The sequence below is a fragment of the Agelaius phoeniceus genome, chromosome 20, assembly GCF_051311805.1.
Source record: "Agelaius phoeniceus isolate bAgePho1 chromosome 20, bAgePho1.hap1, whole genome shotgun sequence".
NCBI classification, from domain to species: domain Eukaryota; kingdom Metazoa; phylum Chordata; class Aves; order Passeriformes; family Icteridae; genus Agelaius; species Agelaius phoeniceus.
In genome coordinates this window covers 2676765-2690112 of record NC_135284.1, presented here as the reverse complement: position 1 = coordinate 2690112, position 13348 = coordinate 2676765, and the positions used below count along the sequence as shown (strand labels likewise).

General features: G+C 44.5%; 1 protein-coding gene across 2 annotated transcripts in view; it reads left to right on the top strand.

The window, feature by feature from the left end:
* CLTC (clathrin heavy chain) overlaps positions 1-13348 on the top strand; it is a 30433-nt gene that overhangs the window by 14218 nt on the left and 2867 nt on the right. Inside the window, exons 9-31 of one of the 2 annotated variants that reach the window (XM_054647075.2) lie at positions 18-170; positions 459-581; positions 754-891; positions 980-1144; positions 1233-1413; positions 1749-1912; positions 3576-3701; positions 4261-4403; positions 4757-4991; positions 5298-5420; positions 5515-5660; positions 5805-5988; positions 6359-6551; positions 6976-7133; positions 7313-7477; positions 7569-7676; positions 7786-7953; positions 8113-8262; positions 8354-8485; positions 8641-8751; positions 9358-9528; positions 9678-9899; positions 10956-10976. In XM_054647075.2, the coding sequence (XP_054503050.1) occupies positions 18-170; positions 459-581; positions 754-891; positions 980-1144; positions 1233-1413; positions 1749-1912; positions 3576-3701; positions 4261-4403; positions 4757-4991; positions 5298-5420; positions 5515-5660; positions 5805-5988; positions 6359-6551; positions 6976-7133; positions 7313-7477; positions 7569-7676; positions 7786-7953; positions 8113-8262; positions 8354-8485; positions 8641-8751; positions 9358-9528; positions 9678-9899; positions 10956-10976 (3480 nt within the window). The remainder of the gene's footprint in view (positions 1-17; positions 171-458; positions 582-753; positions 892-979; positions 1145-1232; positions 1414-1748; positions 1913-3575; positions 3702-4260; positions 4404-4756; positions 4992-5297; positions 5421-5514; positions 5661-5804; positions 5989-6358; positions 6552-6975; positions 7134-7312; positions 7478-7568; positions 7677-7785; positions 7954-8112; positions 8263-8353; positions 8486-8640; positions 8752-9357; positions 9529-9677; positions 9900-10955; positions 10977-13348) is intronic. The other variant, XM_054647076.2, reaches the window with a different exon arrangement.

The window sequence follows — 13348 nt, the reverse complement described above, 5'->3', positions numbered from 1 at the left end:
TTTCTGTTTCTGAGCAGCTGGAGTGCTCGGAGGAGCTGGGAGACCTTGTGAAATCTGTGGATCCCACGCTAGCACTTAGTGTCTATCTGAGGGCCAACGTTCCAAACAAGGTCATCCAATGTTTTGCTGAAACAGGACAAGTCCAGAAGATTGTTTTGTATGCTAAGAAGGTGAGAGAAAATTAAATTGCTGTATCTGTCCCGTATTTAATAATAACTAGTGCATGTTCCAAAGTAGCTAGAAGAGCCTGTATAGTATTTACTTTTGCCTCAAGGTTTTTATGAATAGTTACTGTTAGACTTCATACATGGGTCTTTCCCTACTTCCCCATGTAGCCTTTTCCAAAGAGGAAATCCTGGCTGGGTTGTGTAATCTCCTGACAGTAGCTTTGGCTGAGCTCTGTATTTTTAACAAGGTGTGTGCTCTTGCTGAGTTCTCACTTTCCATCATCTTCTCAGGTTGGATATACTCCAGACTGGATATTTTTGCTGAGGAATGTAATGAGAATCAGCCCTGATCAAGGACAGCAGTTTGCACAAATGCTCGTTCAAGATGAAGAGCCTCTTGCAGATATAACACAGGTAAATAACTTTATTGCTGTAAAATGTTGACTTCAAAGCACCAAACTGGTAAGAGGAGCCCTGCTCAAACCATCAGAACAATGAGTTTGGATTTAGCTTTGGAAGCTGCATTGATGCTTAAATATACTTTCAGTTCCTAATCAAAAACCTAATTTTAATTTTTTTTTTGCAGATTGTGGATGTCTTTATGGAATATAATTTAATCCAGCAATGTACAGCCTTTCTGCTGGATGCACTGAAGAATAATCGTCCCTCAGAAGGTCCCCTGCAAACACGTTTACTTGAGATGAACCTCATGCACGCCCCTCAGGTACCTGCTCAGGCTTCTGGAGCTGCACGTGGCAAACACTGCTAGGGGTGCTCAGGAACTGAGTGAAAGTGTTCCCTGTTCCTTCTAGGTTGCAGATGCCATCCTGGGAAACCAAATGTTTACTCACTATGACCGGGCTCACATAGCTCAGCTGTGTGAGAAGGCTGGTTTGCTGCAGAGAGCACTCGAGCACTTCACAGACCTCTACGACATCAAGCGTGCCGTGGTTCACACTCACCTCCTCAACCCCGAGGTAAGGCATCAAACACCCTGCACCTACAAATCCAGCCTTTAATAACTGCTCTTTGCTCAGGTCTGAAATGCCCTGTGTGTCTTTGCAGTGGTTAGTGAATTATTTTGGGTCCTTGTCGGTGGAAGACTCTCTGGAGTGTCTGCGTGCGATGCTGTCCGCTAACATCCGTCAGAACCTGCAGATCTGTGTCCAGGTGGCCTCCAAATACCATGAACAGCTGTCAACACAGTCACTCATTGAGCTCTTTGAGTCCTTCAAGAGCTTTGAAGGTAAGTCTGTACTTCTGCAAGAGGAGCTGGTGCTCACCTTTTCACAGATGTGTGTCTGTCTGCTGAAATCTAGAAAGCCATAATGAGCTTAAGGAGTTAGGCCTCAAACTGGTTGAAACAGATCTAAACCTTCAAGTTTCCCTGTTTAGGATGGATACCACTATTCAGTTGCATAATTGGTTTTTCTGAAATCCTGGAAAATGTTTGGAGCTGTAGAAAAACCTAGAATATTGGCTTCTTGCCTTTGTCCAAAATGGTGCCTAAATTTCTGTAGCCTTTGGGATTTGTACTTTTAAATGAGACCAGCAAATAATGTGTTGACTGTTTCTCTCCAGGTTTGTTTTATTTCCTGGGCTCCATTGTAAACTTCAGCCAGGATCCAGATGTGCACTTCAAGTACATTCAAGCTGCATGCAAGACAGGACAAATTAAAGAAGTGGAAAGAATCTGCAGGGAAAGCAACTGCTATGATCCAGAACGTGTTAAAAACTTCCTCAAGGTAATGTTTGGGTAACACTGGACTGTCTGGGGCTGTTTGGGGTGCTGATAAAACATGGTGTGTCACTAGTGAAATGAGGCAGCTCTGTGAAAATAGATGAGCTTTAACCTTTGCACTTAAGGATCCAAGTGTCCTCAAACCAGAGGTATCTGCCATGTTGACAGTACCTCCTAATGAAGTCTGAGCCTGGAATATTGTCTAAAAAATAAGAATGTCAGGTCAGTTCCTCACTATTCTTGCTAAGGTTAATCTGGCTTGAACTCTTAACCTGTAGTAAATGTACCAGCTTACCAAGAACTCGTTAAAAATGTCTGCTATAAAATAGGAAACAGTTTGCTTAACTTGAGAACACCCACAGTGCCAAATGAGTTGATAACTTAATGCTTATTTATAGTGTAATCAACTCCAACTGAGCAACTACAGAAACAGCAGATGAAAAGAGTCAGTTAATTCCAGAAACTTCAGGTTCAGGGCTGATCTGTCTTACTCCTACACACTGAAATCTCAGCCAGGTGAGCCATGGTTTAGCTCTGCTGGGAGATGCCAGTCAGTGGGGATGTATCCTGACTGATCCAGAGCATTGCTGGAGAGTAGGAAAAGATGCTGTGCTCAAAGTTCAGATTCTGTAGTCTTAGTACTGAGCTTATTGACAAGTGCAACACTCTGAGAAATACCTGAGGAACCATGTGGGAGGGGAAACCTTTATCTGGGAACATTTCCTGCCTTCATGTTTGTTGGTTACATAGCATAGTCTTAGATTTTGCTGATCATATCTGAAGATGGCAAAACTCTTCCCAAGAGAATTCTCTAAAACTAACCTGGTGTCACCGAGGTGTAAGGTATGTCATTTGATCAAGCCACCTAAGATATGTTATCAAGCTGTCAAATTCCTGATGAAAGTTATTGTTTTTTGTGCTGTTCCATGTCTGGAATGTGCAGGACATGTACCAGGTAAATCTCCCAGTACAGGCCTCCCTGTGTAAAGTCCTTAAGTGTAATTTATATGTAGGATTATATTCTGGGATGTGCATGTTGGAATAAGTGATCTGAAATATGCATCCGGAATACTGTCTGCCACATAGACTAAGCTTCTGTACTGTAACCATTGTAACCTTATGCTGAAAGTTGGAATGCTTTTAGATAATTAATCTGGTAAGCAGTTTAAGTAGTACTGCTATAGAGCTTAATTCTTACTGTTCTCTAAATCCATGGTTAGGAGGTATCACATGACACATGGCACTCAAAGTTAATTCTGTATATCAGTTTTACATTATGAATCTCAACTTAATCTAGTCTTGGTTAAATTTCTTTTGAAATCCCAGAGTGCTAATCCTGCACACAAAACATCAGTGGCAACTAAAAATATTCTCTATAGCCTAGGCTTGTAATAGTTGTATTGTGTTGTAAAACTCTGTAGAGTCTGCCATGCAAAGGAGCAGGGTTAAACTCCAAAAAGCTTCTTGCTCCTCACACCCTGCAGTGGGTGTGAGTGCTCCCACTTTACATATTGCAAACAATTAGCTGAACAACAAGCTGTCATTATTTGGTTGACTGTTCAGATTGGCTTTCCAAATTCAGCTGCTTTGACAGTTTAAGTGACTGTATTATTTGTCTGCTTAAATCCAAGAGTAAAACCAAATTACTAAAGCTTTTCTCTTTCTAGGAAGCTAAACTCACTGACCAGCTGCCTCTCATCATTGTGTGTGACCGCTTTGACTTTGTCCACGACTTGGTGCTGTATTTGTATAGAAATAATCTCCAGAAATATATTGAGATTTATGTACAGAAGGTAGGTGACAACTTGGCCCTTGGCTTCAGTGAATCAAATTGATCAGTTTTTACTTGTATATGATACAATTACTGGCATCATGTTTAAGTATTCTGCAAACAGATTTGTACCTGAGACTGACATTTAAGTGATTATTAGTGGCCTCCAGTAAATTAGCCCTGATGTGAGTCAGATCTCATTCTTCAGTCAGGTTAAGCAGTAACTCCCACTCATGTGCCACTTGAAGGGGGGAGACTTGGTAGAATAACTTTGGAGTTGTTGGGGTGATTTTAAGTCTCAACATTTTGGAGGGGGGAGGAGGGGAAGTTTTCCTTTTAACTTCCTGCAGGGACAGAGTAGATTGCTCAGGAGCACTTCCTGTGGGAGCTCAGTGAGCCCCTGGGCTGGGCTGGGAACACCTGTTGACTGAAGAATTGACTTTGAAGCTTGTTCAGAGCCTCAGAGGCTGGGAGTAGAGGTGGGAAGATGGGGTCAGTCTTCACAAGTGCAGTTCTGGGGATAAGTATTGCCTGCCCCTGCTCCCTGACAGCATCCTGACCTCTCTAATGCTCCTGTGCAGGTGAATCCCAGCCGTCTGCCAGTTGTTATTGGGGGACTGCTTGATGTGGATTGCTCTGAAGATGTGATCAAGAACCTCATCCTTGTAGTGAGAGGTCAATTTTCAACTGATGAACTTGTTGCAGAGGTTGAGAAAAGAAACAGGTATTAAACTTCTACAAGTCTCTTACCAATTCCCAGTCTGCTGCTCATCCATCAGTGCATGTCACACAGCTAAAGCTGGTACTGACACCAGCAGAAGCTGCCACTGGGTGAGAACCAGCTCTAATCCTTGGCCAATGTGGGGATGTCTCCAGATAACTTTGGTGTGTTTTCTTCATAGTGTCAGAAGCTTACACCATTATAATAACGAATCAAGATGTAGGTTAAAACAGAGCACTGGAACTCTGGTTTAGTTCCTGACTATCCTACACCAAGACTGGCTTCCAGGGTGTAGAAATCATGCAATTGGATATTTACTTACTCAACCTCTAACATGAAAATCAAATTCCTTCTAGGCTGAAGCTGCTTCTGCCCTGGCTGGAAGCAAGAATTCACGAGGGCTGTGAGGAGCCTGCCACTCACAATGCACTGGCCAAGATATACATTGACAGCAACAACAACCCAGAGAGGTTCCTGCGTGAGAATCCCTACTATGACAGCCGTGTTGTTGGCAAGTACTGTGAGAAGAGGGACCCTCACCTGGCCTGCGTGGCCTACGAGCGTGGACAGTGTGACCTGGAGCTGATTAACGTATGTATGCCAGGCTGCTGCCTGTGAGTGACTGCTAACATTGGTGTCATGGCCTGCATAGAAAGCTTTAGGACAAAAGCATGGTTTTTTTAACATGTATTAAGCTGGGAAGTGCATGTTTCTAACACACAAGAGGAGGTGGCTGTTTAACCTCCCTTTGCAGCTTAATGAGAAACTCTCCTGCTCATCCTGAAATGGGAGGTTAATGGAGTATCAAAGGCTGAGATTTCAGTCTGCCCCTCAGTACAATTATCTGTAGGCTCCATAGCCTTGCCTTCCCTCTGAGCAAGCTGTGCCTTTCTCCAGGTGTGCAATGAGAACTCCCTCTTCAAGAGCCTCTCCCGCTACTTAGTTCGTCGTAAGGACCCCGAGCTCTGGGCCAGTGTGCTGCTGGAAAGCAACCCCTACAGGAGACCCCTCATTGACCAGGTACACCTGGCAGGACATCCACAGCCCTGCCTGTCCCACCTGGGTTTGCAGAACCTGGTATCGCTCATTTCTGCATGCCTTGCTCTGCCTGCAGGTTGTCCAGACTGCTCTGTCAGAGACCCAGGACCCCGAGGAAGTCTCTGTCACTGTGAAGGCCTTCATGACTGCAGATCTTCCCAATGAGCTCATTGAACTGCTGGAGAAAATCGTTCTGGATAATTCAGTGTTCAGTGAGCACAGGTATGTGAAACGAAAACCAAGCCACAGGAAACTTGGAGTTACTGCTGTAATGTGAAACAGCAAATAAACTAATGCCTTCTCCAGAGGGGAGGGTGAATGTCTTGATCATTATATTTGATAAGCACTATTTCTTTCCCTCTTCAGGAACCTGCAGAACCTTCTCATCCTTACAGCTATCAAGGCTGACCGCACCCGTGTCATGGAGTACATCAACCGCCTGGATAACTACGATGCCCCTGATATAGCCAATATTGCTATCAGCAACGAGCTTTTTGAGGAGGCATTTGCTATCTTCAGGAAGTTTGATGTCAACACATCAGCTGTACAGGTATCTTCAGTTCTCAGGCTGTACAACATCCCTGTGCATCCCCACACAAGGACTTTGTTGGTGCTTAACACCAATTAGCAAAGTGCCCAAAGCTGCTCAGTGTCTTCTCTTACAAAACAGACACTGTTTCTGTGAAAATAGATGAGTTTTAAGTTTTGCACTTAAGGATCCAAGTGTCCTCAAACCTAAACAACACTTGTTTATTGAAACTTTGTAAGCCTAAAGTCACTCACGCTGTGTGAGTTGTATGGAGTTAGTCCCTCTCTTTTAAAAGCTGTGGATCCATTGAGGAACTTAAATAAACCCCAGCTCAGTGTGTTGTAAAAGTGACCTTCCTGAGAGTGGCTGATGGTGGTTGTCCTTTCCCCAGGTGTTGATAGAGCATATTGGGAACCTGGACCGTGCGTACGAGTTCGCCGAGCGCTGCAATGAACCTGCAGTGTGGAGCCAGCTGGCCAAAGCACAGCTCCAGAAGGGGATGGTGAAGGAAGCAATTGACTCCTACATCAAAGCAGATGATCCTTCCTCATACATGGAAGTTGTTCAAGCTGCTAATGCCAGTGGTATGATTAAGTTTTGTTTACATCTTGGCTGTTGATAGTGCTCAGCTCTTTTGCCTGGTCTGCTCAAGCTGCAGCTCTGCCAGACCTGTATCTTGATGCAAGTAGAGGAATCTGGCCCTGCAAGGACTGCCCTAAATAAGAATGAGAAAAGGTAGTGTATTCCCTCTGCAGATAATCAGTGGTCTGAAATTTCTTTCTTTAGCTAGCTGGAGACTTCTTTCAGAGTCTTTGTGTGAAGTTAAATAAGATTTTAGTTAGGCCCATGTTAAGATTATTTGATTGATGCATAATGAGCAGTGTGAAGGTTGTTGATTATTGGGGAATAGCTGTAGAAACACGTCAAAATTAGGTTCAGCTGACTGGGGACACTTGTGCTTAACTTAAACAGTGGTGGGAAATGAACATTCTGAACTCCTTTCCATAGGCAACTGGGAAGAACTGGTGAAGTATCTGCAGATGGCACGCAAGAAGGCCCGGGAGTCGTATGTGGAAACAGAATTAATCTTTGCTCTTGCTAAAACAAACCGCCTGGCAGAGCTAGAGGAGTTCATCAACGGCCCCAACAATGCACATATCCAGCAGGTGAGTGGGACTGATGTTATTTTCCTGACTCACAGAGGAGTGTTGGAAATTCTGTCTCTTTGGATATGCACACAGATCTTGGCCTTTAAATCCATTTGACAAGGGCTTGAATGCCACACATTTAATGTGAAGCACTGGCTGAAAAGGTGCAGGAATAAGCTGGCTGTGCTCTGCCCCAGGTTGGTGATCGCTGCTATGATGAGAAGATGTATGAAGCAGCCAAGCTCCTGTACAACAACGTGTCCAACTTCGGCCGCTTGGCCTCAACCTTGGTGCACCTGGGCGAGTACCAGGCAGCCGTGGATGGCGCTCGCAAAGCCAACAGCACTCGCACGTGGAAAGAGGTGAATTTACTGCCCCTGAGCTCAGGGCCTTCAAAGCTGGGGCCTGCTCAGAAGCCTTGGTGCTAAGCAGTAACACAACTCTCAATTCCAGGTCTGCTTTGCTTGTGTGGATGGAAAAGAATTCCGCCTGGCTCAGCTGTGTGGGCTCCACATTGTAGTGCATGCAGATGAGCTGGAAGAGCTAATCAACTATTACCAGGTAATTGAGCTGACTCCTGTTGTACAGTCAGTTCTGTCATGGCAACCCTGTCAAAATCCAGGATTCTGGATGGTTTCTGATGTGAAATGTCTCTGTCTGTGTCTCTAAGGATCGTGGGTACTTTGAGGAGCTGATCACTATGTTGGAAGCAGCGCTTGGGCTGGAGCGAGCACACATGGGGATGTTCACAGAGCTGGCAATTCTCTACTCCAAATTCAAGCCACAAAAGATGAGGGAGCACTTGGAGCTGTTCTGGTCCAGAGTCAACATTCCCAAGGTGAATGTCTGAGGCTTTAAATTTAGCTGAAAACGCCTTTTTGGGCTGTCTGTACCCAGCTTTTACATGAGCAGCTCCTGAGGTTTTTAATGGAACTAAAGCGTGAGCACTGCTGGAAATTCCAGTTAACAAATATTGCTAATTCTGCCTTTTGCTTAGGTTCTGAGAGCTGCAGAACAAGCCCACCTCTGGGCTGAACTGGTGTTCCTGTATGATAAGTATGAAGAATATGATAATGCCATAATCACAATGATGAATCACCCAACAGATGCTTGGAAAGAAGGCCAGTTCAAAGATATCATCACTAAGGTATTGCTTTCCTGGTGAAAGTTCTGTTTTTCATTTGGATTTCCCCACAATCAAACTCCTGCTCTGAACATGCATCTTTACTCCTCTCTAGGTGGCCAATGTGGAGCTGTACTACAAGGCAGTTCAGTTCTACTTGGAATTCAAGCCTCTGCTGCTCAATGATCTGCTGATGGTGTTGTCCCCTCGGCTTGACCACACTCGTGCTGTCACATTCTTCACAAAGGTAATTTTCCTGCTATCCAGATCAAAACAAAAGCTGGGGAAGCATTGAGCTGTAGTAGCATTTAAAAATGCTTAGCTGCTCCCCTGCCTGCCAGGGAAGATGCTAAGAGACTTCCACAAAAACTGACTTAAACGTGTCTCTCTGGTTCCTTGAAGGTTAAACAGCTGCCCCTGGTTAAGCCTTACCTGCGCTCTGTTCAAAATCACAACAACAAATCAGTCAATGAGTCCCTCAACAACCTCTTCATTATTGAAGAAGATTACCAGGTATGCCTTTAGGCACTTCATTCTGGATTTACCTCATATTCTCAGCCTTTGTTTAATGTGTAGAAACACACAGTTTTCTCTCTCATTTTCAGTCGTTTTTACCTGCTTGCTGTTAACGTTAATTCCTTAAGTGCATGTTCTCCAGCTTTAAAGTGAATTAGTGATGAGGAGCCAAGGAATAAGTGGAAAAGTGTTAGTGGCTTTCTGAGAGCATTTTCTGTCATTCCTATTGGGGATGGAGTGGCTACTTTGTTATGAGTGTGACAGCTTTTATTTAAGGCAGACAAACACTGGGTGCTACCAAAAGGACTCACTGAAGAGGCACAGTTGTGATGCCTGGCTGTTTCACTGTTTTCAGAGAACAGCTGCCTGGTTTTCAGAGCCTCTTAACCTGCTCAAAAATACTGATTGAAACATCTAAACTCCATATGTTTCAAACAGCAGCTTCTCAAATGAAATAGCAGATCTCTGCAGGTCTGCCTGGAATACTTTTATCTTCCTACAAGCAGGAATAGAGAACTGATGGAAAATACTTGCATTTTGTGGGTGCGGTTGTACATCTGAGGTGTGACTTTTTTTTTTTTTTTTTTTTCCTGCTTCACTCAGGCTCTTAGGACTTCTATAGATGCTTATGACAACTTTGACAACATTTCTCTTGCCCAACGTTTGGAGAAGCACGAGCTCATCGAGTTCCGGAGGATCGCCGCCTATCTCTTCAAAGGCAACAACCGCTGGAAGCAGAGCGTGGAGCTCTGCAAGAAGGACAGGCTCTACAAGGTGAGGCAGCACCCAGGGCAGCTTTACAGCTCTGCCTTGTTGGCTCTGCCTTGTTGGCTCTGCCTTGTTGGCTCTGCCTTGCTGGCTCGTGGCTGACAGCCCCGTGGGCGTTGTTGTGTCCCCGAGGCTGAGGCTCTGTCCCGTTGCAGGATGCCATGCAGTACGCTTCTGAATCCAAAGATACTGAGCTGGCAGAGGAGCTGCTGCAGTGGTTCCTGCAGGAGAACAAGAGGGAATGCTTTGGTGCTTGTCTCTTCACCTGCTACGATCTCCTAAGGCCGGATGTTGTCTTGGAAACAGCATGGAGGCACAACATTATGGACTTTGCCATGCCATACTTTATCCAGGTCATGAAGGAATACTTGACCAAGGTAAGAGCAGGTGCCCCTCCAAGACCAGAGCTTGTTAGTCACTGTGGTGAATGCCTTGAGACTGTCTGCTTGCTACTAACATTGGTTTGGGCTTTGTCCAATGTCTGTCTGTCCATGTCCACACTTACTTTTCAGTCCATCTGGGGAGAGACTTCGCCCTCTAAGAGGCTGAAACACTTGCAGGCTTCACCCTCTACCAATTACAGAACCTACATCAGTAGTATTTGCCTGACCCTGGGCAGTGTCTAAAGTAGTTCCAGGCTCCAGGCGTTTCCTGTGCTGTGTCAGTCAGGAATCCCAGCTGAGATCAAGCTTTAAGTAAATTCTAGACTGTGTACTAAACCAGCTTTACAGCTAGACCTAGAGATAACTTATTCTGCTATGCATTTAACTCTAAAATGTGGCTCTGACACTTAATGGCACTAATTATGATTCAACTCTTATTTGAAGTGATTCAGGATGGGGGAACTACTTGGTAATGCTCTGGCAGACTTGAACAGACTTGAGTTAAATCCAACTGTCACAAGATTTTCCTAGAGGAAGCTTTTGGAGTATCTTCCAGTGAAATGGTGTAAATTGCTTAATGATTAAGACCTTTCCAAGCTTGAGTTCAGCTTTTACTTTCATACAGTCAGTGAAGACTAAGGTGCCTGTTTGACCAGAAATTTGCCTGGCTGTTCTTTGTAAAGGCAGAGCTACCTCTGGTTCTGTAGCCAGCCTGAAATGCTGTTCTGGGGGAGGTGGGCTGAGCAATGCAACGGTTTGTCAGAGGTGCCTGCACCAAGCTAACACCATGCCTTTGGAGGGAGTAGTAGATTCTTAAAGATAAAGATTTCCTGATCTGATAAAGGATTAGGATGTAGCTTTGGTGTAGCTAATGAATTAAGAGCCAGCAAGAAGCAGAGCTGCCTTCTAAAGCAGATACTTCTGGTGTACTTTTGTTTTTACTCGCCTGTACCTTAATTATTTCTTCCCTGACGCTTTTGTTTCTACCTTTTTATATGCTAAATATGGAATTTGATTTTTCTAAGCTGCACCTTCTGAATTCCTTTGCAGGTTGATGCAATAAAGGAAAAGGTGAAAGTTGATTCTTGTTTTCCATCTTTAAGTCTGGAGGACTAAGTCTAAGGATTCTGCATGAGTTTTTTTCTTTCCTATGTTTACTACACTGCTGCTACTGCTTTTTCCCCAAACAAAATATCACTAAAGCATTTGCAAATTGTTTAACTCTCACTAGCTAGTGCTGTAGGAGAAAAGTAGATTCGTTTGCTACTAATAAGCTAATAGATCCTCAGGAAGGGCATACAGGTGATCAGTTGGATCACAGTCAGCCTGCAATTGAAACAACACACAAATACTTACACAAATGCTATTATTTGACAGCCAATCTGACCGAAACAACCTCCTACAACAAGAAATCAGTCTGTGAATCCCTAAATCAGTCTGGCATTTGCCAGTTGAAGGGCTGTGATCCAGTTCCTGATCTCTGGACCATGACTAATGCGCGCTGACCGTAGGCAGAGTAGATACTGGCTGCTCCAGAGGGACTCTTCCTCACTCAGGTGTCAGTTCTCATGGTGCTGATCTAATCCACACAGTGCTCTCGTTCATGTAGCAACTTCAAACTTTAGCTGTTACAACAAGTCTGTGGTTCTCCTCCCTATAGTAAATTTCTAGTAGTTGTCCAAAAAAAGACTGCCTTCCAAGCTCTTCAGCTTCACTAAACTTCTCTTGCTACCTCATTAAAAAAAAAAAAAAATGGTAATGCTTATTGCTCTTCTGAGGCTACTCCAGGGCTTGCCTTTTGCTATGTAACTTTGACCTTCAGAAGGGCAATCCAAGGTTTTTTGTCCATCTGCTTCCCTACAAATGCCACCGTGATCCTCCTGAGCCCAGGGGTCAGCCCTTGCAGGAGTTTTCCATTAATGTGGTTCAGCAAAGGGCAAACCAAAGTTGACAGACAGCTTTGAAGATGGACTAAATGCAAAAACTGCTGGTTGTAAAGACACCACTGGAACTCGAGGCTAACCTAAGACACGTAGTGTAAGGTCCTTCAGCAGCTAGTAAGGAAAGTAGGAGAGCGTGTGTGTGAAAAAAGGTAATTGAACTGCAGTGTTTGCATAAACTACGCATGTGTAGCAGTCATTGCAATTACATCCCACTACTCCTGAAGCTCCAAGGCATTGCTGTGGGCTGCGTGTGGTTTTTTGGGGGGAGCCTGTATGGCAGTCATCTTCAGACCTCACTCGTGCTTCAGTACTTTTGCCTCTTTTTCATGCACACATAACACGATAACATTGAATGCATGTTACTTTTCCTCTGCAGCTTATTGCAGTCCCTGTGGAAAAGCCTTTCAGTCAATCTTGCTCCAAGTGTAGGGCCCTGAAGCTGGTGATGCTCGAGCAAGTGGTGTAAGAACCATCCCGAGGGCTGGTTTCAAACTTGCGCTTGTTCTTGTCAGTATTTGTTCAGCTCTGAGGGGAGGCATCAAAACTGGCTCCAAAATGCATTGAATGTCCTGGGCTGGAGGCTTTCCAAGTGTGAGTAAGCCAAATGCCTCTGCTTAGTAGCAAACTCTGCACATTCTCCTTGGATTTGCATCTCTAAACTTGTGCTTGTGTGTTCAGTGTGTTGCTGTTTGGAGTTAAAAGCAGTGCAGTTCCCACACGGGGTCTGGAAATGAGTCCTGGAGCATTGGATACGACCCCGTGCACTTTGGCAGCTGCAAGCCAGATACTGTGGGAGGCACCACCAGGCTGGCCATGGAAGCCCCAGCCACTGAGGGAACTCCAGCTCAGGACTTCTGCCACTCCCTGGGAGTTGTGCCTCAGCTTGAGGTTACAGAGGAGCAGGTTTATGGAACACACAGCTGAAAGGAGGAGCTCACAGCAGATATTTGCTCATGTAGCACAGTTCAGCTCAAAAGTCACTTGTGAATGTTGTAGCTGAATAAATAACACTGTGACCCTGTGTAAGTGCAGGAAACCTTCAAACTGTTAAGGACACAAATGAAATGAAACATTAATCTTGTATTATTGTCTTTCAAAGTAATTGGCATGATTATCTCAGACTTTGTTCTAAGTCTTATCTCCCAGGTAAAATACCAGTACCTCATTTTGTGGTTTTAGTTTCAGGGCCTGCCTTAGACTATAGAAATGCTGAGTTCCCTTGGATCTGTCTTAGAAATGAGCAATAATTCACTACAGAAGTTCCTTCTCTTGCCTTTCTGTAGGGGTGGGCAAACAGCACCATTGCACTCGCAGTGCAGCAGCGAAGCTGGCCAGGCTTGTCTGTTACTGTGTGTAAAGCTGGAAGAATTGGAGTATCTGTGGGTTTAGGCTGACTGCCACACAGTTCTGGAGTGGAAAAAGCAAGTCTTATACACATGCATTCTCTGCATTTGAACTTAAATTGCATGAGTGAATGGGTTTGGAAAGTGAAATCTTGAG